Source organism: Hemitrygon akajei, chromosome 20 (genome assembly GCF_048418815.1).
Source record: "Hemitrygon akajei chromosome 20, sHemAka1.3, whole genome shotgun sequence".
Classification (NCBI taxonomy): domain Eukaryota; kingdom Metazoa; phylum Chordata; class Chondrichthyes; order Myliobatiformes; family Dasyatidae; genus Hemitrygon; species Hemitrygon akajei.
The window spans coordinates 7,805,246-7,830,784 of NC_133143.1; the positions used below are offsets into that span (position 1 = coordinate 7,805,246).

General features: G+C 48.0%; 1 protein-coding gene across 6 annotated transcripts in view; it reads right to left on the minus strand.

Moving 5' to 3' along the window:
- Positions 1-25,539, minus strand: part of LOC140742202 (ras-responsive element-binding protein 1-like) — a 301,827-nt gene that overhangs the window by 187,325 nt on the left and 88,963 nt on the right. Inside the window, exon 1 of one of the 6 annotated variants that reach the window (XM_073073019.1) lies at positions 2,559-2,595. The exons of the other annotated variants lie outside the window; for them this stretch is intronic. Within the exon in view, the coding sequence (XP_072929120.1) occupies positions 2,559-2,580 (22 nt within the window). The 5' untranslated portion in view covers positions 2,581-2,595. Of the gene's footprint in view, positions 1-2,558; positions 2,596-25,539 lie in introns of those variants that run through there. 6 annotated transcript variants of the gene reach the window in all.

The following is a 25,539-nucleotide window of genomic DNA, read 5'->3' on the forward strand; positions in this document are numbered from 1 at the left end:
TCCCGCATCCAATATAAAAGCAGAGAACGTTGAAAATACCCACTGGTCAGGCAGCGTCTCTGGAGAGAGAGAGAGAGAGAGAGAGAGAGAGCGCGAGAGAGAGAGAGTGAGAGAGGGTGAGAGAGAGAGTGCGAGAGAGAGAGGGGGAGAGAGAGAGAGAGAGAGTCAGACAGACAGACAGACACACACACACACTCTTAAGGTTGAAGACAAGGAGTTTTCCCTCCAGTTCTGATTTACTCTCATCGTGTGGGACTCACTGGGCTTTGGTTGCTCAGCCCTTGAACACGGTGCTACTGAGCTGCCTCCCTGAGTCACTGAGGTTCTGGTGAAGGTGCTGCTGGGGAGGGAGTTCCACAATTTAGACACAGTGATGATGAAAGATACACAAGATATTTTCAAGTCAGGACTGCGTGGGTCTCTGATCTTCCTCCATTCAGCTGAGACCACAGTGGAGATCAGAGACCCCACGCTCAACCGTTCACAACACAAGGGAAATCAAGTTGACTTTCCTTTCATAGAACACAGCACAGGAACAGCCCCTTTGGGTCATGATGTTGTGCCAAACTAATTAAGCTAATGATGATTAATTAATCTATTCCTTTCACCTGCACAAAGCCCAGCCCTCCATATCCATCAGCCTATCGTACCATTCTTGGCAGCACATTCCAGCCACACACTACTTTTTGTGTACAAAAAAACTTTTTAGAAATCTGCTTTGAATTCTCCCTACCTCATCTTCAATACTTGCCCTCTAGTATTAGACATTCTGACCCTGGAAAAATATAGGTGTGGTCTACCTGATCAATCCCTCATAATTTTATAGACTTGTATCAGGTCTCCTCTTAGGCTCCACCACTCCAGAGAAAACAGCCCAAGTACGTCCAACTTCTCCTTACAGCACAAGCCAACTAATTCATGTAGAATCCTGAGAAACCTCTTTGTCCCCTATCCAAAGCCTCCAGCTTCCCTCCTATGGTGGGCAACTAGAAACGAATGCAACATCTCAGATGGGGCCTAACCGGATTTTATAAAGTTGCAACACAATTTCCTGAATCTTGACCTCACTGCTTCAACTAATGAACACAAGCATGCCATATGCCTTCTTTACCACCCAATCGACTTGTACAGCTACCTTCACGGAGCTATTGACCTGGACTCCTTTCATCCCAAATATCTCAACACTGATACTGGAGAAGTGGCAGGGAGGGCAGAGGGGAGCCCTGGGTAGGGGCAGACACTCTGTTTAAGCTGTTCTGCATTGCATTCTTCCACATACCTTCCCCCAACATCCACCTCTGAATTCCATAACCTCCCTTTTCCAAGATGGCTGCACTGCTAATTAGTTGGGGCTGCCATGGCAACTTGTGTGAGGACCCCTGAGCTGACTACTGGAACACTATTAACCTGGGCTTTCGACAGGAAAAGTGGGAGAGAAGTGTCTGGTGAGAAATAGTGGATGCTAAGAGATTAAGATACTCAGCCCAGTTGGGTAATAAACTTTGTAGGGAAACTCTTGGCCTACATGTTGGCCAGCGGGACATTGCCATAATTTCACCTCTCCTCCCAAAATTTTGCCTGCAGTCATACCAGCCAGCAAACTACTGGAGAACCTCTGCGGAGGGCAAATTCCACACTCCCTTGGCACTACTGAACAGAGTAAGAACCCAATCTTTGTTGTTGAGATGGAAACCAGCACTCACATGTTCCTCCATCATGTCTGATTTTTGCTTGGATGGGGTGAGTTTTTTGTCCCTTGTTGGAGGCAGTGGCTTTGACAGGCCGTTGAGGAAGGTGTTGCACTCAGCAAATACCGAAAGCAAGCTGCAGTCGAACACTAACTCTTGACATGAAAACAGATGCTCCCAGAAGAGGAGATGGGAACTGGTTGAACCAGTCTTACCCACACTTCACAGACATTGCACCAAATGCAAAGGACATACCCCCACTGCAGCCGGCAGTTAAAACTCGTCCCCGAGCCGGGGCAATCAGCTCAAAGTGCTTTTCACAGCTGCACAGAACCTCCAGCTATTAATTAAACACCGTCACCTCAGGAAAACTTCGCACTGAGGCTGCTGAGTGTCGCTTTCTCACGGTATCCAGTGTAACGTAAGCTCCCAGAAACAGCAATATAAACACGCAACTGGCATTAGGACACAAGGGGAAACCTCAACTGTTCTACAAAAGCCTGACCATTTTTTCTTTTCACTTCCATGAGCAGACAAGGCCCGAGTTCAACATCCATCTGAAAGCCTGGCATCCCAGGCAGCAAGGTACGGCAGAGGGTCAACCTGGGCTTCTCTCTGGCACCACCCCCAAGCACAGGCCCCCTTACACCCTGCCCTGACATTACCAACACCCAGCAACAGCTTGCAGGCAGGGTCACCAGGTTTATGCATGACCTTTGAACTTTGCAGGATATCAAACAACACTGCACGAATCAGCAGATCAGGCAGCAAGGATATCCTGCACGGGTAACAGAAATACTCAAAGCACCGTCCCATTTCCCAAGCCCTCAGGCAGAGCAGGAGATAGCTGCTAACGCTCCCAATACTCACAGTAACTCCACCTTGCTGACATTCCAGCTTCCTGCAATCTGCCCACTACTCAGCGATGACGTTTATATTGTTATTCCATCAGGGCAGGACAAACACAAGGCTTTGCAGGTCGGTTCTTCAGTCTCTGGCTGGGGGCGTGGGGTGAGACAGTGAATTGGAAGACTGGCTCTGGATCCAAGGGACATAGCTCCCGAGGACCGCAGTACAAGTAGGGTGCAAGGCATCAAAGCCTTCACGTTCAATTAGTGTCTGACAAGAGAGACGTGACCCAGTAAAGAGCATTAGCAGACAATGCTAATCCTCTGCCATGCAGGTAATGACACTCTGAATATTACCGGCTCCATTAGCTCCTTCTGTTCGGCTGAAGTGCTGCAGCTTCAAGAATTAGCAAAGGAGCAAGCTGGAGTCAGATTGCAAATCTTACGCCTTGGCTTTGTGCCTGGGATGGGACAACTGGGCACACGGTGTGGTGGGGCTACAAGTGCCATGACTGCTCTTTGTGTGATCACCTTGTGTACTGCTGCAATGATACTCTTACCCGTAGCAGCATCACTGACACATCGATTTAGACGATGCACAGAACATAAATTATACAAGACAGCAGAAATGCAGATTCTGCAAAACAAGACTAATGCAAAAAGAACAATCAGACACAAGTGCAGAGTGAAGCAGTGTTCCAGTACCGAGGCAGAATTTCGGGTTCTGCCGGCCAGTTTAACAATCTGAAAGTTGTGGGAAAGTAGCTGTTCCTGAACCTGGTCTAAGTTCTACTCTAGAGAGTTAGGCACAAGGTGAAGGCCAACTCAAAAGGGTGCAGCATTGCTAGAGATAATATCTTTCAACCAAAGCGTTTCCAACTCACTACTTGGAAACTCAACATGTGAATGTTAACATACACAGATCTCCAGTGATGAGACCCAGAGCTTCTCCCAGTGCCCCAGAGTGAGATCCAGAGCTTCTCCCAGTGCCCCAGAGTGAGATCCAGAGCTTCTCCCAGTGCCCCAGTGAGATCCAGAGCTGCTCCCAGTGCCCCAGAGTGAGATCCAGAGCTGCTCCCAGTGCCCCAGAGTGAGATCCAGAGCTTCTCCCAGTGCCCCAGAGTGAGATCCAGAGCTTCTCCCAGTGCCCCAGAGTGAGATCCAGAGCTTCTCCCAGTGCCCCAGAGTGAGATCCAGAGCGGCTCCCAGTGCTCCAGGGATGGGGCTTTGTATGTTGAACAAACACTGAAGAGCCTTCAAATATGTAGGTGGACCTGCCTCGGTCAGCACGGCCTCACCTGCCAACATCCGGCCAAAGGTATGATTAAGCGACCATTCACAGGGGACCTGCTCAAAGTCCAAGATGTTCTCTAAATCTGCAGTGCTGCTGTCAACATCCTTGTTGGTTCACCGTGCGGCAGAGACAGCAGGGAAGTCGGCTGCAATCCACTGCCAGTCCAAAAGCCCACAAACACAGGCAGCTTTAACAATAGTGCAGAGCAATCTGTAGACATGGGATGGATAGATCACCTCTGACACCACAGCTGCCTCTCAGTACCCCTCTGGGTTTCAGATTCTGTGGGGGCACTTAACTCTCAACCTCCAACTGCACAGCATAATTCACCAGGGCACAGCTGGCATGGACATGGGCATGGGCATGGGCTTGTAGGTCTGGAAGATCTAGAGCACACACATGAAAGCAAATGCCAACTTCCTCATTCCAGAAAGGGGGGGGGGGTGTGTGCGTGTATGAGTGTGTGAGGGTATGCGTGTGAGTGCGAGTGTGTATGTGTGTGCGTGTATGAGTGTGTGAGGGTATGCGTGAGAGTGCGAGTGTGTATGAGTGTGTGAGGGTATGCGTGAGAGTGCGAGTGTGTATGTGTGTGTGAGGGTATGCGTGTAAGTGTGTATGTGTGTATGAATGAGTGTGTGAGGGTATGCGTAAGAGTGCGAGTGTGTATGAGTGTGTGAGGGTATGCGTGTAAGTGTGTATGTGTGTATGAATGAGTGTGTGAGGGTATGCGTGAGAGTGTGAGTGTGTATGTGTGTGTGAGGGTATGCGTGTAAGTGTGTATGTGTGTATGAATGAGTGTGTGAGGGTATGCGTGTAAGTGTGTATGTGTGTATGAATGAGTGTGTGAGGGTATGCGTGTGAGTGCGAGTGTGTATGTGTGTGCGTGTATGAGTGTGTGAGGGTATGCGTGTGAGTGCGAGTGTGTATGCATGTGCGTGTGTGAGGGCATGCGTGTGAGTGCAAGTGTGTATGAGTGTGTGAGGGTATGCGTGTGAGTGCGAGTGTGTATGTGTGTGCGTGTATGAGTGTGTGAGGGTATGCGTGTGAGTGCGAGTGTGTATGCATGTGCGTGTGTGAGGGCATGCGTGTGAGTGCAAGTGTGTATGAGTGGGTGAGGGTATGCGTGTGAGTGTGAGTGTGTATGTGTGTGCGTGTATGAGTGTGTGAGGGTATGCGTGAGAGTGCGAGTGTGTATGTGTGTGCGTGTATGAGTGTGTGAGGGTATGCGTGTGAGTGCGAGTGTGTATGCATGTGCGTGTGTGAGGGCATGCGTGTGAGTGCAAGTGTGTATGAGTGGGTGAGGGTATGCGTGTGAGTGTGAGTGTGTATGTGTGTGCGTGTATGAGTGTGTGAGGGTATGCGTGTGAGTGCGAGTGTGCCTGTGTGTATGAATGAGTGTGTGAGGGTATGCGTGAGAGTGCGAGTGTGTATGAGTGTGTGAGGGTATGCGTGAGAGTGCGAGTGTGTATGTGTGTGTGAGGGTATGCGTGTAAGTGTGTATGTGTGTATGAATGAGTGTGTGAGGGTATGCGTGAGAGTGCGAGTGTGTATGTGTGTGTGAGGGTATGCGTGTAAGTGTGTATGTGTGTATGAATGAGTGTGTGAGGGTATGCGTGAGAGTGCGAGTGTGCATGAGTGTGTGAGGGTATGCGTGAGAGTGCGAGTGTGCATGAGTGTGTGAGGGTATGCGTGAGAGTGCGAGTGTGTATGAGTGTGTGAGGGTATGCGTGTAAGTGTGTATGTGTGTATGAATGAGTGTGTGAGGGTATGCGTGAGAGTGCGAGTGTGTATGAGTGTGTGAGGGTATGCGTGTAAGTGTGTATGTGTGTATGAATGAGTGTGTGAGGGTATGCGTGAGAGTGCGAGTGTGCATGAGTGTGTGAGGGTATGCGTGAGAGTGCGAGTGTGCATGAGTGTGTGAGGGTATGCGTGAGAGTGCGAGTGTGTATGAGTGTGTGAGGGTATGCGTGTAAGTGTGTATGTGTGTATGAATGAGTGTGTGAGGGTATGCGTGAGAGTGCGAGTGTGTATGAGTGTGTGAGGGTATGCGTGTAAGTGTGTATGTGTGTATGAATGAGTGTGTGAGGGTATGCGTGAGAGTGCGAGTGTGCATGAGTGTGTGAGGGTATGCGTGAGAGTGCGAGTGTGCATGAGTGTGTGAGGGTATGCGTGAGAGTGCGAGTGTGTATGAGTGTGTGAGGGTATGCGTGTAAGTGTGTATGTGTGTATGAATGAGTGTGTGAGGGTATGCGTGAGAGTGCGAGTGTGCATGAGTGTGTGAGGGTATGCGTGAGAGTGCGAGTGTGCATGAGTGTGTGAGGGTATGCGTGAGAGTGCGAGTGTGTATGAGTGTGTGAGGGTATGCGTGTAAGTGTGTATGTGTGTATGAATGAGTGTGTGAGGGTATGCGTGTGAGTGCGAGTGTGTATGTGTGTGCGTGTATGAGTGTGTGAGGGTATGCGTGAGAGTGCGAGTGTGTATGTGTGCGTGTATGAGTGTGTGAGGGCATGCGTGAGAGTGCGAGTGTGTATGTGTGTGTGAGGGTATGCGTGTAAGTGTGTATGTGTGTATGAATGAGTGTGTGAGGGTATGCGTGTGAGTGCGAGTGTGTATGTGTGTGCGTGTATGAGTGTGTGAGGGTATGCGTGAGAGTGCGAGTGTGTATGTGTGCGTGTATGAGTGTGTGAGGGTATGCGTGAGAGTGCGAGTGTGTATGTGTGTGCGTGTATGAGTGTGTGAGGGTATGCGTGTGAGTGCGAGTGTGTATGCATGTGCGTGTGTGAGGGCATGCGTGTGAGTGCAAGTGTGTATGAGTGTGTGAGGGTATGCGTGTGAGTGCGAGTGTGTATGTGTGTGCGTGTATGAGTGTGTGAGGGTATGCGTGAGAGTGCGAGTGTGTATGTGTGTGCGTGTATGAGTGTGTGAGGGTATGCGTGTGAGTGCGAGTGTGTATGCATGTGCGTGTGTGAGGGCATGCGTGTGAGTGCAAGTGTGTATGAGTGGGTGAGGGTATGCGTGTGAGTGCGAGTGTGTATGTGTGCGTGTATGAGTGTGTGAGGGTATGCGTGTGAGTGCGAGTGTGCCTGTGTGTGCGTGTATGAGTGTGTGAGGGTATGCGTGTGAGTGCGAGTGTGTATGTGTGTGAGGTTATGCGTGTGAGTGCGAGTGTGCCTGTGTGCGTGTATGAGTGTGTGAGGGTATGCGTGTGAGTGCGAGTGTGCCTGTGTGCGTGTATGAGTGTGTGAGGGTATGTGTGTGAGTGCGAGTGTGCCTGTGTGCGTGTATGAGTGTGTGAGGTTATGCGTGTGAGTGCGAGTGTGCCTGTGTGCGTGTATGAGTGTGTGAGGGTATGCGTGTGAGTGCGAGTGTGTATGTGTGTGAGGTTATGCGTGTGAGTGCGAGTGTGCCTGTGTGCGTGTATGAGTGTGTGAGGGTATGCGTGTGAGTGCGAGTGTGCCTGTGTGCGTGTATGAGTGTGTGAGGGTATGCGTGTGAGTGCGAGTGTGTATGTGTGTGCGTGTATGAGTGTGTGAGGGTATGCGTGTGAGTGCGAGTGTGTATGTGTGTGCGTGTATGAGTGTGTGAGGGTATGCGTGTGAGTGCGAGTGTGCCTGTGTGTGAGTGTATGAGTGTGTGAGGGTATGCGTGTGAGTGCGAGTGTGCCTGTGTGTGAGTGTATGAGTGTGTGAGGGTATGCGTGTGAGTGCGAGTGTGTATGTGTGTGAGGGTATGCGTGTGAGTGCGAGTGTGCCTGTGTGTGAGTGTATGAGTGTGTGAGGGTATGCGTGTGAGTGCGAGTGTGTATGTGTGTGAGGGTATGCGTGTGAGTGCGAGTGTGCCTGTGTGCGTGTATGAGTGTGTGAGGGTATGCGTGTGAGTGCGAGTGTGCCTGTGTGTGAGTGCACACCAACAATAGCAGGCCATTGTTTGCTAATTTGGCTGTAGTTGCAGCAACAACAATTTGCATCTTTCATTCATGGATTGAGCGAACACATTCTCTCTCAGGAGTACCCTGGCTCCATCAAAACTAAGCACTCTGAGGGAAACAGGAAGAATCAAACCTGGCCAGCATCCTGATGGGAAGAGGGAAATAAAGAGTGGGAGGAGGGAGTTACTGCTCCATCCTTCCCTCCTTTTCCCCCATCAACATATCCTTCCATTCCCTTCAAATACCCCCCCATTACCATTTGTCACGTGTTCCCTGCAGGGCATTCTACCGGGGGGAAGCAACTTCTGCACAGACTCCTGTAACGTGCCATCGCTCCCGAGAACCAGGTTCAATACTGTGAGTGTGTGGAATTCCTCCACTTCTCCAGAGCTATCTTCCAAACCCGCTTTGAATATTAGCATTCAGTGAACATACCTCAAGGATGTGTACGCTGGCAGTTTAACTGATTTTGCAAGTTACCGTGGTGGGGGGGTGGGGGGAGACAGGTTAGGGGAAATAGAACAGGAAAGGGGACCGATGGATTTGCTCTGAGTGCCGGTATAGATCAAATTTGCTGATGACACAACTATTGTTTGCAGATTTCCGATGGTGACGAAAGGGGTTACAGGAGTTACCCCTTTACAGAAAGGATCTACCCGTTAGATGAGCGGCTCTGCAGCAACAACCTTGCATTCAGCGTCAGCAAGACCAACGAGCTGATGTGGACTTCAGGAAGGGAACACAAACCAATCTTCGGCGAGGGATCAGAAGTGGAGAGAATGAGCAATTTCAAGTTTCTGGGTGTCAAGATCTCTGAGGACCTAGCCTGGACCCGACATATATGTTTCATTAGGACTTTGAGGAGATTTGTTTTTTTATCAATTAAATGCTCGAAAACATCTACAAATGTACCATGGAGACATTCTGACTGGCTGCATCACCGTCTGGTATGGGGGGGGAGGGGGGGGGCAACTACACAAGATCAGAGCAAGTTTCGAAAAGTTGTAAAATTAGTCAGCTCAATCATGGGCACTAGCCTTCATAGTATCCAAGACATCTTCAAAGAGCGATTTCTTAGTAAGGTGGTGTCCATCGGGATACCCAGGGCATGCCCTTTTCTCACTGTTACCATCAGGAAGGAGGTACAGAAGCCTGAAGGCACACACTCAGCGATTCAGGAACAGCTTCTTCCCCTCTGCCATCCGATTCCTAAATGGACATTGAACCCTGGACACTACCTCACTACTTTCCTTATTTGCTTTTTTTGCACCACAATTTAACTATTTAATAGATATACACTTACTATAACTCTTGATATTTGTCATTTATTGCATTGTACTACTGCCGTAAAGTTAATAAATTTCACAACATGTGCTGGTGATACTAACCCTGATTCCAATTCTGACAACAGACATGACAGCCAAATGGTTTTATTGCACGTCATAAAATTTGGGTGAGTCAGCAGACTTTTGATGGGTTAAGTGGCCTCCTACCCTCCAGTTACATCATTCCTTGGGAATGCTGCTTGGGAAGTGGGGAGATAAAGTAATATTCCCTCTGTCACAGAATTATACAGTTCAATTACAAGTCAAAAAGATATTTAAACTATTTTATTAATTAGTGAACTTGGTCTGGCAAATTGAATCTCTTCTAAAAATGTTGGAGCCGGGCAGAACAGACAACAGACACAGGAAGCACCTTGTAACATGCGTGATACAGGTGAGAGATTACTGCAGGGGTGTCTGGCTGAACTCTGGTCAGAACAGAAACTTATCAAGGCAAGCTGTCAGATTCACACAGAGAGGGAGGGAAAGGGAGAGAGAAATGGTGGGTGGGTGGGGAGAGAGTGCAAGAGCGAGAATCATCTCTGCACCAAAGGATAACATTAGGTTCCTTGTGGTAAAGGAGATTGCAAAAGAGGACAGAAAGGAGGCTTATCAGCTTAGAACAAAGATGCAGCACTGAACAGCCAACAGGCTTTTCCCGCTTCCCTGAAAAAACAATGGGGTTTACACTAATTTGGCGGGGGGGGGGGGGTGGTTGGGAACTGGAGTAATGGGGCTGAGGATGGGGCAGTTGGATCACAGGTTGATGCAGTGTGTAGTGAGACTGAGGAAGGACAGGCAGATGATAGGGCAAAGTTGCAGTCAGTACGATATGTTGAAGTGTAACATGCGGGCAAAATCAAAAAGGGTGATGAATACAGGACTGGAAGTGTCGTATTCAAATAAGTGCAGCATTGGGAATGAGGTAGATGATCTTGAGCACAGTTACAGATTGACAGGTATGACGCTGTGAGCATCACTGAGTCATGGCTGAAAGATAATCGTCGGAGCTTAACATCCAAGGATACAACATGTATCGAAAGGACAGGCAGGTAGGAAGAGGGAGTGGCACAGCTCGGTAAGAAATGAAATCAAGTCTTTAGAAAGAGGTGACATAGAATTGGAAGATGTAGAATGCTTGTGGGTACAATTAAGGGACTGCAAGGGTAAAAAGACCCTGATGGGAGTTAAATACAGTAGCCAGGATGTGGGATATCAATTCCAATGGGAAACAGAAAGGCCTGTAAAAAGGGCAACATTACAAAAGTCAATATGCAGGTAGACTTGGGTTGGTGCTGATCGCAGAAGACTGAATTTGTACACTGCCTCTGAAACGGCTTTTTCTGAGCAGCCCGTGGCGGCGCCCACTCGGTGATGAGCAATTTTATACTGGGTGCTGTGTAATGAAGCAGATTTGGTTAGGGAGCTTTGGGTAAAGGAACCTTTAGGAGATAGTGATCATAATAAAAAGGCAAGGAATCTTCAGCGGTTTTACATTCGAAGCAAGAAGGCTGTGAGAGGAACGACTAAGGATTTTAGGAGCAAAGTCATTTTACCTCTCGGGGTAAAGAGAGGCAAGACTGCGCAGGCGCGTGACGTCAGCCAGTAGAGCGGGAAAAGTTTAAAAAGAAGACCGCCATACCCAGCGTGCAGCGGAGTGAGAGATAGCAGAGTAGAGTGCTAGGGCTTTGGTTCAGTGGGCTGAGGCGGGTTTACCTGTGTTAATTGCGGAAAGGAAGTACGTGTGTGAGACCTGTGTTCTGTGTTCAGATGTGGGAGGTCTTGGCATCTCCCAGCCTCCCGGACAGCCATATCTGCACCCGGTGTGTCGAGCTGCAGCTCCTGAGGGACCGAGTTAGGGAACTGGAGTTACAGCTCGGTGACCTTCGGAGCGAGGAGATGATAGAGAGGAGTTATAGAGTGGTCACACCGGGGCCACGGGAGACAGACAGGTGGGTCGCAGTCAGGAGGGAGAAGGGAAAGAGTCAGGTACTAGAGAGTAGCCCTGTGGCTATACCCCTTAACAATAAGTACTCCTGTTTGAGTACTGTTGGGGGGTCGGCCTACATGGGGGAAGCAACAGTGGCCGTACCTCCGGCACAGAGCCTGGCCCTGTGGCTCAGAAGGGTAGGGAAAGGAAGAGGAAGGCAGTAGTGATAGGGGACTCTATAGTTAAGGGGTCAGACAGGTGATTCTGTGGACACAGGAAAGAAACTCCAATGGTAATTTTCCTCCAAAATGCCAGGGTCCAGGATGTTTCAGATCGCATCCACAATATCCTGCGGTGGGAGGGAGAACAGCCAGAGGTCATGGTACATATTGGTACCAATGACATAGGTAAGAAAAAGGAAGAGGTCCTGAAAAAAAGACTACAGGAAGGAAGTTGAGAAGCAGGACCGCAGAAGTAGTAATCTCAGGATTAGATAGATACTTTATTCATCCCCATGGGGAAATTCAACATTTTTTCCAATGTCCCATACACTTATTGTAGCAAAACTAATTACATACAATACTTAACTCAGTAAAAATGATATGCATCTAAAATCACCCTCTCAAAAAGCATTAATAATAGCTTTTAAAAAGTTCTTAAGTAGTTTACTTAAATACATTGAGTCCTAACCCCGGCACTTTAACATATCTTACTCCTGGCGGTTGAATTGTAAAGCCGAATGGCATTGGGGAGTATTGATCTCTTCATCCTGTCTGAGGAGCATTGCATCGATAGTAACCTGTCGCTGAAACTGCTTCTCTGTCTCTGGATGGTGCTATGTAGAGGATGTTCAGGGTTTTCCATAATTGACCGTAGCCTACTCAGCGCCCTTCGCTCTGCTACCGATGTTATACTCTCCAGTACTTTGCCCACGACAGAGCCCGCCTTCCTTACCAGCTTATTAAGACGTGAGGCGTCCCTCTTCTTAATGCTGCCTCCCCAACACGCCACCACAAAGAAGAGGGCGCTCTCCACAACTGACCTATAGAACATCTTCAGCATCTCACTACAAACATTGAATGACGCCAATCTTCTAAGGAAGTACAGTCGACTCTGTGCCTTCCTGCACAAGGCATCTGTGTTGGCAGTCCAGTCTAGCTTCTCGTCTAACTGTACTCCCAGATACTTGTAGGTCTTAACCTGCTCCACACATTCTCCATTAATGATCACTGGCTCCATATGAGGCCTAGATCTCCTAAAGTCCACCACCATCTCCTTGGTCTTGCCTGTGCCACACGACAGTGAGAATAGGATGAGATGGAGGATAAATGCGTGGCTATTTTAATGCAAGGAGTGTTGTGAACAAAGCGGATGAGCTTAGAGCGTGGATCAATACTTGGAGATGTGATGTGGTGGCCATTACAGAGACTTGGATGGCACAGGGACAGGAATAGTTACTTCAAGTGTCGAGGTTTAGATGTTTCAGAAAGGACAGAGAGGGAGGCAAAAGAGGTGGGGGCGTGGCACTGTTGATCAGAGATAGTGTCACGGATGCAGGACAGGTGGATGTTATGGAGGGATTGTCTACGGAGTCTCAGTGGGTGGAAGTTAGAAACAGGAAGGGGTCAATAACTTTACTGGGTGTTTTTTATAGGCCGCCCAATAGTAACAGGGATATCAAGGAGCAGATTGGGAAACAGATCCTGGAAAGGTATAATAATAAGAGTTGTCGTGGTGGGAGATTTTAATTTCCCAAATATTGATTGGCATCTCCCAAGAACAAGGGATTTAGACGGGGTGGAGTTTGTTAGGTGTGTTCAGGAAGGTTTCTTGACACAATAAGCCTGCAAGAGGAGAGGCTGTACTCGATCTGGTATTGGGAAATGAACCTGGTCAGGTGTCAGATCTCTCAGTGGGAGAGCATTTTGGAGATAGTGATCATAATTCTATCTCCTTTGCAATAGCATTGGAAAGAGATAGGAACAGACAAGTTAGAAAAGCATTTAATTGGAGTAAGGGGAATTATGAGGCTATCAGGCAGGAACTTGGAAGCTTAAATTGGGAACAGATGTTCTCAGGCAAAGGTACAGAAGAAATGTGGCAAATGTTCAGGGGATATTTGTGTAGAGTTCTGCATAGGTACGTTCCAATGAGACAAGGAAGTTATGGTGGGGAACAGGAACCATGGTGTACAAAGGCTGTAGTAAATCTAGTCAAAAAGAAAAGCTTATGAAAGGTTCTGAGAGCAAAGTAATGTTAGAGATACAGAAGATTATAAGGCTAACAGGAAGAAACTTAAGAAGGAAATTAGGAGAGCCAGAAGGGGCCATGAGAAGGCCTTGGCGGGCAGGATTAAGGAAAACCCCAAGGCATTCTACAAGTATGTGAAGAGCAAGAGGATAAGACGTGAAAGAATAGGACCTATCAAGTGTGACAGTGGGAAAGTGTGTATGGAACTGGAGGAGATAGCAAAGGTACTTAATGAATACTTTGCTTCAGTACTCACTCTGGAAAAGGATCTTGGTGATTGTAGTGAAGACTTGCAGCAGACTGAAAAGCTTGAGCATGTAGATATTAAGAAAGAGGATGTGCTGGAGCTTTTGGAAAGCATCAAGTTGGATAAGTCACCGGGACCAGACGAGATATACCCCAGGCTATTGTGGGAGGTGAGGGGGGAGATCACTCAGCCTTTGGCGATGATCTTTGCATCATCAATGGAGAAGAGAGAGGTTCTGGAGGATTGGAGGGTTGCGGATGCTGTTCCCTTATTCAAGAAAGGGAGACAAGATAGTCCAGGAAATTATAGACCAGTGTGTCTTATCTCAATGGTTGGTAAGTTGATGGAGAAGATCCTGAGAGACAGGATTTATAAACATTTGGAGAGGTATAATATGATTAAGAATAGTCAGCATGGCTTTGTCAAGGGCAGTTCATGCCTTACAAGACTGATTGAATTTTTTGAGGATGTGACACATTGATGAAGGAAGAGCAGTAGATGTAGTGTATATGGATTTCAGCAAGGCATTTGATAAGGTACCCCATGCAAGGCTTATTGAGAAAGTAAGGAGGCATGGGATCCAGAACTGGCTTGCCCACAGAAGGCAAAGAGTGGTTGTAGACGGGTCATATTCTGCATGGAGGGTGGTGACCAGTGGTGTGCCTCAGGGATCTGTTCTGGGACTCCTTCTCTTCGTGATTTTTATAAATGACCTGGATGAGGAAGTGGAGGGATGGGTACTAATTTGCTGATGACACAAAGGTTGGGGGTGTTGTGGATAGTGTGGAGGGCTGTCAGAGGTTACAGTGGGAGATTGATAAGATGAAAAACTGGGCTGAGAAGTGGCAGATAGAGTTCAACCCAGATAAGTGTAAAGTGGTTCATTTTGGTAGGTCAAATATGATGGCAGAATATAGTATTAATGGTAAGACTCCTGGCAGTGTGGAGGATCAGAGGGATCTTGGGTCCGAGTCCATAGGATGCTCAAAGCAGCTGCGCAGGTTGACTTTGTGGTTAAGGCAGCGTACGGTGTATTGGCCTTCATCAACCGTGGGACTGAGTTCAATAGCCAAGTGGTAATGTTGCAGCTATATAGGACCCTGGTCAGACCCCACTTGGAGTACTGTGCTCAGTTCTGGTCGCCTCACTACAGGAAGGATGTGGAAGCCATAGAAAGGGTGCAGAGGAGATTTACAAGGATGTTGCCTGGATTGGGGAGCATGCCTTATGAGAATAGGTTGAGTGAACTCGGCCTTTTCTCCTTGGAGCGACGGAGGATGAGAGGTGTCCTGATAGAGGTGTACAAGATGATGAGAGGCATTGATCGTGTGGATAGTCAGAGGCTTTTTCCCAGGGCTGAAATAGCTGCCACAAGAGGGCACAGGTTTAAGGTGCTGGGGAGTAGGTACAGAGGAGATGTCAGGGGTAAGTTTTTTTTTAAAAACGCAGAGTAAGGTGAGTGCGTGGAACAGGCTGCAGGCAAAGATGGTAAAGGCGGATACAATAGGGTCTTTGAAGAGACTTTTGGATAGGCACATGGAGCTTAGAAAAATAGAGGGCTATGAGTAACCCTAGTAATTTCTCAGGTAAGGACATGTTCAGCACAACTTTGCGGACCGAAGGGCCTGTATTGTGCTGTAGGTTTTCTATATGAAACAATTCACCTTACAGTTCCAGAAGGAGTAGCTAAAATCGGATGTATGAGTATTAAAGCGGATGTGAAGGGCATTACAGAGGCATGAGAGAGGAGCTGGACAAGTTCATTGGAAAGGGATACTAGCAGGGATGACAGCAGAGGAGCAATACTGGGAATTTCTGGGAGCAATTAGGAAAGGGAAAGGACAGATACATCCAAAGGTACAGAAGCATTCTAAAGGGATGATTAGGCAACTGTGGCTGACAATGGAAGTTAAGCACAGCACAAAAACAAAACTGGACATATAATAGAGCAAAAATTAGTGAGAAGTTAGAGGAATGGAAAGGTTTTAAAAGCCAGTAGAAGGCAACTAAACAAAACATAAGAGGACAAAACATAAATGAAGGTAAACTAATCAATATTATCAAAGAAGATACCAGAAGTTTTTCGTTTCGGATATACAGAGAGTAAAAGGAAGGGCTAAGTGGCTATTGGTTCGCTGCAAAATGACACTGGAGAGTTAATAATGGGGGACAAAGAAATGGCAGATGAACTTAATAAATATTTTGCATCGGTCTTCACCATGGAGGACACTAGCAGCAAGCCAGAAATTCAAGAGCATCGAGGGCAGAAATGAGTGTAGTGATTATTAAGGAGAAGGTGCTTTAGAAGCTGAAAGCTTTAAAGGTGGATAAGTCAACTGGACCAAATGGACGTCATCCCAGGATTCTGAAAGAGATTGTGGAGGCATTAGCACTGATTTTTCAAGAATCACTAGATTCTGCAATGGTTCCAGAGGACTGGGAAATTGCAAATGTCACTCCTCTGATTAAGAAGGGAAGGAGGCAGAAGAAAGGAAATTATAGCCCAATTAGCTTGTCCTCAGTGGTTGGGGAGATGTTGAATGGAGCCCATTATTAAGGGTGAGGTTTTGGGGTATTTGGAGGCACATGATCAAAGTCAGCATGGTTTCTGTAAGGGGAAATCTAGCTTGTCAAATTTGTTGGAATATTTTGAGAAAGTAATAGGCAGCATGGAAAAAGAGTCAGAGCATGTTGCTTAACTGGATTTCCAGAAGGCCTTTGACAAGTTGCCTGCCGCACATGAGGCTGCCTAACAAGATACAGTGGTACTGGAAAGTTTGCGAACCCTGTGGAATTTTCTGTTTCTGCATAAATGATCTAAAATGTGATTAGATCTTCGTATAAGTTCCAAAACTAGATAAAGGGAACTCAATTAAATAAATAACACAAAAAATATTATAGTTGTTCATTTATTCATTGAGAAAAATGATCCAGTATTACATGTATTTGTTGGAAAAAGTATGTGAACCTTATACAAAAGCCATTTGGAGCCACGTGTTCCAATCAATGAGATGAGATGGCAGGTGTGGGTTGCAGAGGTGCCCTGCCCTATAAAAAAAGACAGTCAGGTTACTGACAGAGTCTGCTCAAGAAAGCTCTGTTTATGTGCACTATGCCTTCATCAAAACAACTTTCAGAGAACCTTAGAAGAAGAATTGTAGAGATTGCATGAAGCTGGAAAAGGCTACAAAAGCATTTCTAAAGACCTGAGTGTTCATCAGTTCACAGCAAGAGAAATTGTCTCCACATGGAGGAAACTCAGTACTGTTGCTACTCTCCCTGGGAGTGGGTGTCCTGCAAAGATCACACCGAGAGCCCAACGTGCAATGCTGAAGGAGGTGAAAAGGAACCCAAGGGTAACAGCAAAAAACCTACAGAAGTCTCTAGAACTTGCTAAAGAGTCTGTTCGTGTGTCCTTTAAAACACTGAAGAAGAATGGTGACACCACGGAGGAAACCACTGTTGTTCAAAAAAAATCATTGCTACGTGTCTCAAGTTTGCAAAAGACCACCTGGGTCTTCTACAATGTTTCTGGACCAATGTTCTGTGGACAGAAAGACAAACTGAACTTTTTGGCAGAAATGCACATTATTGTTTAGAGGAAAAAGGACACTGCACAGCAACACCAAAACCTCATCCCAACTGTGAAGCACGGTGGAAGGAGCATCATGGTTTGCTGCCTCAGGACCTGGACAGCTTGCAAGCATTGAGGGAACAATGAATTCAAAATTATATCAATATATTTTACAGGAGAATGTCAGGGTAGCAGGCCTCAGTCCTCCAGCAGTGGCGGGATCTCCCTGTGGCAACACACTTCAATTCCACAGACCACTCCCACTCCGACATGTCTGTCCGTGGCCTCCTCTACCGTCAAGATGAGGCCACATGCAGGTCGAAGGAGCAATACCTTATCTCCCGCCGAGGTAGCCTCCTACCTGCCGGCATGAACATCCAACTCACTGACCTCCGTTGATACCCCATCTCTATCTATAATTTAGTCTGGTTCTCTTTCGCTCTCTTTTTCCCCCCTCACTATAATCTCCCCCCAGCCCTACCTTTCTTTCTCTTTTATTTCCCATAATTCTCCACCTTCCTCCTAGCCCATTTCCCTCCAGCCTGTCACTTCCCAGCTCTCTACTTCATCCCTCCCCCCCACTTTTTATCCCTCCTCAACCATCCCATGTTACTTCACTCCTGATGAAGGGCTTCGGCCCGAAACATCATCACTACCTCCTCCCATAGATGCTGTCTGGCCCACTGAGTTCTACCAGCATTTTGTGTTTTTATTTATTTCCAGCATCTGCAGATTCACTCATGTTGAACAAATTAACAAGCTCCCTTTATCTAGTTTTAAGACTTATGTGAAGATCTGTTCTCATTTTAGGCCATATTTATGCAGAAACAGAAAATTCTACAGGGTTCACAAACTTTCTAGCACCACTGTAAGTGCCCACGGTATTACAGGAAAGATACTAGCACGGACAAGAGATTAGCTGACCGGCACGTGGCAAAGAATAAAGTAGGCCTATTCTGGTTGGCTGCCAGTGTCTAGTTGTGTTTCGCAGGGGACACAAGTATTGGAACCACTTCTTTTCACGCTGTACAGTATGTCAACGATTTGGATGTCTGAATTGATGGTTTTGTGGCCAGGTCACAGATTGGTGGTGTTCAGGAAGTAGGAAATCTGCATGCCAAAGGACTTTTCAGATTGGGAGACTGGATGAAGAAATGGCTGATGGAATATAGTGCAGGAAAGTGAATGGTCATGCACTTTGGTTGAAGGTAATAAAGGTGTGGACTATTTTCTAAATGGGGAGAAATTTCAAAAATCAGAGGTGCAATGGGACTTGGGAGTCCTTGTGCAGGGTTCCTTAAAGATTAACTTGCAGGTTGAGTAGGCGGTGAGGAAGGCAAATGTAATGTCAGCATTCATTTCCAGAGGACTGGAATATAAAAGCAAGGATGTATTGCTGAGGCTTTCTAAGGAAATGGTAAAAGGTCTCACTTGCAGTATTGTGAGCAGTTTATGACCTATATCCAAGAAAGAATGTGCTGGCATTGGAGAGAAGGTTCATAGTAGTAATTCTGGGGATGAAAGGGTTAAAGTATGAGGGGTTGTTTAAATCGATAATGATGCTCTTGACATAAAATACTAGATTCATTGAATGGAACCAATCTTTAGTAGAACCAGTGGACAACATCTAGTCCTCAGCCACTCCAGCTCTGGCTGTAAAATTCCTTTGTATCATCTCCAAGAAGGCAACATGTAACACCGACTCCTCCAGCTGGGCCACGCCATTTTCTCACAGCTACCATTGGAGAGGAGCAGAGAAGCCCGAGGTTCCATGCCACGAGATTCAAGAATAGCTACTTCCCTTCAACAGTTGCTACCTCATTATAGCAGCATTATGACCACTTTGAAATACAATAGCTTTTCATTTTGCTGTAATTGTGTTCTTTGTTGCAAAGACCGTGTAGAGTATAATTTCTGTTTTTCCTGTGAATGTGTCTCTAATTCTATGTGCCTCTGATACTACTGCAAGCAAGTTTTTCACTGCACCTGGAGCAGGAACTCTGGGTAACTGCTGGGAGTTCGCAGTGCAGTGAAACTGCCTTACGACCTCAGGTAGAGATTGGAGAATCAAAGCAGGCTCACCATCAAGGACTTCCACTATGCACACCATGCTCTCTTCTCACTATACTATCGGGAAGGAAACGCAGACCACCATGTTCAGGAACAGTTCAACAATCAGGCTCCTGAACTTCACTCACCTCAACTCTGAATTGTTGCCACAACCTACAGACTCACTTGCAAGGACTTTACAACTCATGTTCTCAGTATTATTTATTTACCCACTTATTTTTTAATATTTGCACAATTTATCTCCCCTTGCACACTGATTGTTTGTCTGTCTTTGTTTATAGCTTTTCCATTCTATTGTATTTATTTGTTTCCACGTGAATGCCCACAAGGATATGAACTATATGATGACATGTGTATTTTCATAATAAATTTACTTGGAACTATGAAATGGCAGGAATCTTTCCATTAATCTCCCCAACATTAGCTTCACCAAGTTGACTACCAATAGAATCACTCCTGCATTGATTACACATTCAAAATATACACACATTTTGATGAACTTTGCATTAGTTGTTGGAAGAACAACAAAATGCCTACAAACACGTCTTTACTGAAGCTCATGTGAACTTCCTATGCTACGTGCAATATCTCGCTTCAATCAGGTACACAGAGCTGGGATGGGTTACCAGCACAATTAAAACATCAGATTTGGGCTGTCTGGCCTACTCCTGAGCAGACTCACGACAGAATTCTATCTTATATTGCTGAATTTGGAAACTTTCCCAATCACTTCAAAAGCTCTGACTGGATTTAAGCACGATGATGTAAAGAAGATGCACCTGCCCCTCCCTAGTCAGAAGCTCTGCATTCACCTTTGAACTTTTCCAACTCAATCTCTGCCTTCCCACTGGATGCCTGCAATACCCAGGATGCAGCCTTTAAAATAGCACATGCCCAATCCCAGAGTACTTTCGTGGAGACTGACATCCAGACGTGAAATAACAATAGCACAATTTGTGACCCATCCAGAGTCTAACAGTGTGTAAATCAAATGCTACACACCCAAAAATAAACTGCTACAAATCACAAAGCAATGTGCAAATTTGACGACAGTGAGGAAATGGTATTACCGGTGTTGGTACAGGGGTCAGAGTAATGCCCACAATGAGGTACTGTTGTTACTGGTGTTGGTACAGGGGGCAGAGTAATGCCTACAGTGAGGTACTGTCGTTACTGGTGTTGGTACAGGGGGCAGAGTAATGCCCACAGTCAGGTACTGTTGTTACTGGTGTTGGTACAGGGGGCAGAGTAATGCCCACAGTCAGGTACTGTTGTTACTGGTGTTGGTACAGGGGGTAGAGTAATGCCTACAGTGAGGTACTGTCGTTACTGGTGTTGGTACAGGGGGCAGAGTAATGCCCACAGTCAGGTACTGTTGTTACTGGTGTTGGTACAGGGGGCAGAGTAATGCCCACAGTGAGGTACTGTTGTTACTGGTGTTGGTACAGGGGGCAGAGTAATGCCCACAGTGAGGTACTGTCGTTACTGGTGTTGGTACAGGGGGCAGAGTAATGCCCACAGTCAGGTACTGTTGTTACTGGTGTTGGTACAGGGGGCAGAGTAATGCCCACAGTGAGGTACTGTTGTTACCGGTGTTGGTACAGGGGGCAGAGTAATGCCCACAATGAGGTACTGTTGTTACTGGTGTTGGTACAAGGGGAGGGGGCAGAGTAATGCCCACAATGAGGTACTGTTGTTACTGGTGTTGGTACAAGGGGAGGGGGCAGAGTAATGCCCACAGTGAGGTACTGTTGTTACCGGTGTTGGTACAGGGGGCAGAGTAATGCCCACAATGAGGTACTGTTGTTACTGGTGTTGGTACAAGGGGAGGGGGCAGAGTAATGCCTACAGTGAGGTACTGTCATTACTGGTGTTGGTACAGGGGGCAGAGTAATGCCCACAATGAGGTACTGTTGTTACTGGTGTTGGTACGGGGGGAGGGGGCAGAGTAATGCCCACAATGAGGTACTGTTGTTACTGGTGTTGGTACAAGGGGAGGGGGCAGAGTAATGCCCACAGTGAGGTACTGTTGTTACTGGTGTTGGTACAGGGGGAGGGGGCAGAGTGATGCCCACAGTGAGGTACTGTCGTTACTGGTGTTGGTACAGGGGGCAGAGTAATGCCCACAGTCAGGTACTGTTGTTACTGGTGTTGGTACAGGGGGCAGAGTAATGCCCACAGTGAGGTACTGTTGTTACTGGTGTTGGTACAAGGGGAGGGGGCAGAGTAATGCCCACAGTGAGGTACTGTTGTTACTGGTGTTGGTACGGGGGGAGGGGGCAGAGTAATGCCCACAGTGAGGTACTGTTGTTACTGGTGTTGGTACAGGGGGCAGAGTAATGCCCACAGTGAGGTACTGTTGTTACTGGTGTTGGTACAGGGGGCAGAGTAATGCCCACAGTGAGGTACTGTTGTTGGTACGGGGGGAGGGGGCAGAGTAATGCCCACAGTGAGGTACTGTCGTTACTGGTGTTGGTACAGGGGGCAGAGTAATGCCCACAGTGAGGTACTGTTGTTACTGATGTTGGTACAGGGGGCAGAGTAATGCCCACAATGAGGTACTGTTGTTACTGGAGTTGGTACAGGGGGCAGAGTGATGCCCACAGTGAGGTACTGTTGTTACTGGTGTTGGTACAGGGGGCAGAGTAATGCCCACAGTGAGGTACTGTTGTTACTGATGTTGGTACAGGGGGCAGAGTAATGCCCACAATGAGGTACTGTTGTTACTGGAGTTGGTACAGGGGGCAGAGTAATGCCCACAGTGAGGTACTGTTGTTACTGGTGTTGGTACAAGGGGAGGGGGCAGAGTAATGCCCACAGTGAGGTACTGTCGTTACTGGTGTTGGTACAGGGGGCAGAGTAATGCCCACAGTCAGGTTCTGTTGTTACTGGTGTTGGTACAGGGGGCAGAGTAATGCCCACAGTGAGGTACTGTTGTTACTGATGTTGGTACAGGGGGCAGAGTAATGCCCACAATGAGGTACTGTTGTTACTGGAGTTGGTACAGGGGGCAGAGTGATGCCCACAGTGAGGTACTGTTGTTACTGGTGTTGGTACAGGGGGCAGAGTAATGCCCACAGTGAGGTACTGTTGTTACTGATGTTGGTACAGGGGGCAGAGTAATGCCCACAATGAGGTACTGTTGTTACTGGAGTTGGTACAGGGGGCAGAGTAATGCCCACAGTGAGGTACTGTTGTTACTGGTGTTGGTACAGGGGGCAGAGTAATGCCCACAATGAGGTACTGTTGTTACTGGAGTTGGTACAAGGGGAGGGGGCAGAGTAATGCCCCCAGTGAGGTACTGTTGTTACTGGAGTTGGTACAAGGGGTGGGGGCAGAGTAATGCCCACAGTGAGGTACTGTTGTTACTGGAGTTGGTACAGGGGGCAGAGTAATGCCCACAGTGAGGTACTGTTGTTACTGGTGTTGGTACGGGGGGGCAGAGTAATGCCCACAGTGAGGTACTGTTGTTACTGGAGTTGGTACAGGGGGCAGAGTAATGCCCACAATGAGGTACTGTTGTTACTGGTGTTGGTACGGGGGGAGGGGGCAGAGTAATGCCCACAGTGAGGTACTGTCGTTACTGGTGTTGGTACAGGGGGAGGGGGCAGAGTAATGCCCACAGTGAGGTACTGTTGTTACTGGTGTTGGTACAGGGGGCAGAGTAATGCCCACAGTGAGGTACTGTTGTTACTGGTGTTGGTACAGGGGGAGGGGGCAGAGTAATGCCCACAGTGAGGTACTGTTGTTACTGGTGTTGGTACAGGGGGCAGAGTAATGCCCACAGTGAGGTACTGTTGTTACTGGTGTTGGTACAAGGGGGCAGAGTAATGCCCACAGTGAGGTACTGTTGTTACTGGTGTTGGTACAAGGGGGCAGAGTAATGCCCACAGTGAGGTACTGTTGTTACTGGTGTTGGTACAAGGGGGCAGAGTAATGCCCACAGTGAGGTACTGTTGTTACTGGTGTTGGTACAAGGGGGCAGAGTAATGCCCACAGTGAGGTACTGTTGTTACTGGTGTTGGTACAAGGGGGCAGAGTAATGCCCACAGTGAGGTACTGTTGTTACTGGTGTTGGTACAGGGGGCAGAGTGATGCCCACAGTGAGGTACTGTTGTTACTGGTGTTGGTACAGGGGGCAGAGTAATGCCCACAGTGAGGTACTGTTGTTACTGTTGTTGGTTCAGGGGGCAGAGTGATGCCCACAGTGAGGTACTGTTGTTACTGGTGTTGGTTCAGGGGGCAGAGTAATGCCCACAGTGAGGTACTGTTGTTACTGGTGTTGGTACAGGGGGCAGAGTAATGCCCACAGTGAGGTACTGTTGTTACTGGTGTTGGTACGGGGGGAGGGGGCAGAGTAATGCCCACAGTCAGGTACTGTTGTTACTGGTGTTGGTACAGGGGGCAGAGTGATGCCCACAGTCAGGTACTGTTGTTACTGGTGTTGGTACAAGGGGAGGGGGCAGAGTAATGCCCACAGTGAGGTATTGTTGTTACTGGTGTTGGTTCAGGGGGCAGAGTGATGCCCACAGTGAGGTACTGTTGTTACTGGTGTTGGTACAGGGGGCAGAGTAATGCCCACAGTGAGGTACTGTTGTTACTGGTGTTGGTTCAGGGGGCAGAGTAATGCCCACAGTGAGGTACTGTTGTTACTGGTGTTGGTTCAGGGGGCAGAGTGATGCCCACAGTGAGGTACTGTTGTTACTGGTGTTGGTACAGGGGGCAGAGTAATGCCCACAGTGAGGTACTGTTGTTACTGGTGTTGGTACAGGGGGCAGAGTAATGCCCACAGTGAGGTACTGTTGTTACTGGTGTTGGTACAAGGGGAGGTGGCAGAGTAATGCCCACAGTGAGGTACTGTCATTACTGGTGTTGGTACAGGGGGCAGAGTAATGCCCACAGTGAGGTACTGTTGTTACTGGTGTTGGTACGGGGGGAGGGGGCAGAGTAATGCCCACAATGAGTTACTGTTGTTACTGGTGTTGGTACGGGGGGAGGGGGCAGAGTGATGCCCACAGTGAGGTACTGTCGTTACTGGTGTTGGTACAGGGGGCAGAGTAATGCCCACAGTGAGGTACTGTTGTTACTGGTGTTGGTACAGGGGGCAGAGTAATGCCCACAGTGAGGTACTGTTGTTACTGGTGTTGGTACAGGGGGCAGAGTAATGCCCACAGTCAGGTACTGTTGTTACTGGTGTTGGTACAAGGGGAGGGGGCAGAGTAATGCCCCCAGTGAGGTACTGTTGTTACTGGAGTTGGTACAAGGGGTGGGGGCAGAGTAATGCCCACAGTGAGGTACTGTTGTTACTGGTGTTGGTACAGGGGGAGGGGGCAGAGTAATGCCCACAGTGAGGTACTGTTGTTACTGGTGATGGTACAGGGGGCAGAGTAATGCCCACAGTGAGGTACTGTCATTACTGGTGTTGGTACAGGGGGCAGAGTAATGCCCACAGTGAGGTACTGTTGTTACTGGTGTTGGTACAAGGGGAGGGGGCAGAGTAATGCCCACAGTGAGGTACTGTTGTTACTGGTGTTGGTACAGGGGGAGGGGGCAGAGTAATGCCCACAGTGAGGTACTGTTGTTACTGGTGTTGGTACAGGGGGCAGAGTAATGCCCACAGTGAGGTACTGTTGTTACTGGTGTTGGTACAGGGGGCAGAGTAATGCCCACAGTGAGGTACTGTTGTTACTGGTGTTGGTACAGGGGGAGGGGGCAGAGTAATGCCCACAGTGAGGTACTGTTGTTACTGGTGTTGGTACAGGGGGCAGAGTAATGCCCACAGTGAGGTACTGTTGTTACTGGTGTTGGTACAAGGGGAGGGGGCAGAGTAATGCCCACAGTGAGGTACTGTTGTTACTGGTGTTGGTACAGGGGGAGGGGGCAGAGTAATGCCCACAGTGAGGTACTGTTGTTACTGGTGTTGGTACAGGGGGAGGGGGCAGAGTAATGCCCACAATGAGGTACTGTCGTTACTGGTGTTGGTACAGGGGGCAGAGTAATGCCCACAATGAGGTACTGTTGTTACTGGTGTTGGTACGGGGGGAGGGGGCAGAGTAATGCCCACAATGAGGTACTGTTGTTACTGGTGTTGGTACAGGGGGAGGGGGCAGAGTAATGCCCACAGTGAGGTACTGTCGTTACTGGTGTTGGTACAGGGGGAGGGGGCAGAGTAATGCCCACAATGAGGTACTGTTGTTACTGGTGTTGGTACAGGGGGCAGAGTAATGCCCACAATGAGGTACTGTTGTTACTGGTGTTGGTACGGGGGGAGGGGGCAGAGTAATGCCCACAGTGAGGTACTGTTGTTACTGGTGTTGGTACGGGGGGCAGAGTAATACCCACAGTGAGGTACTGTTGTTACTGGTGTTGGTACGGGAGGAGGGGG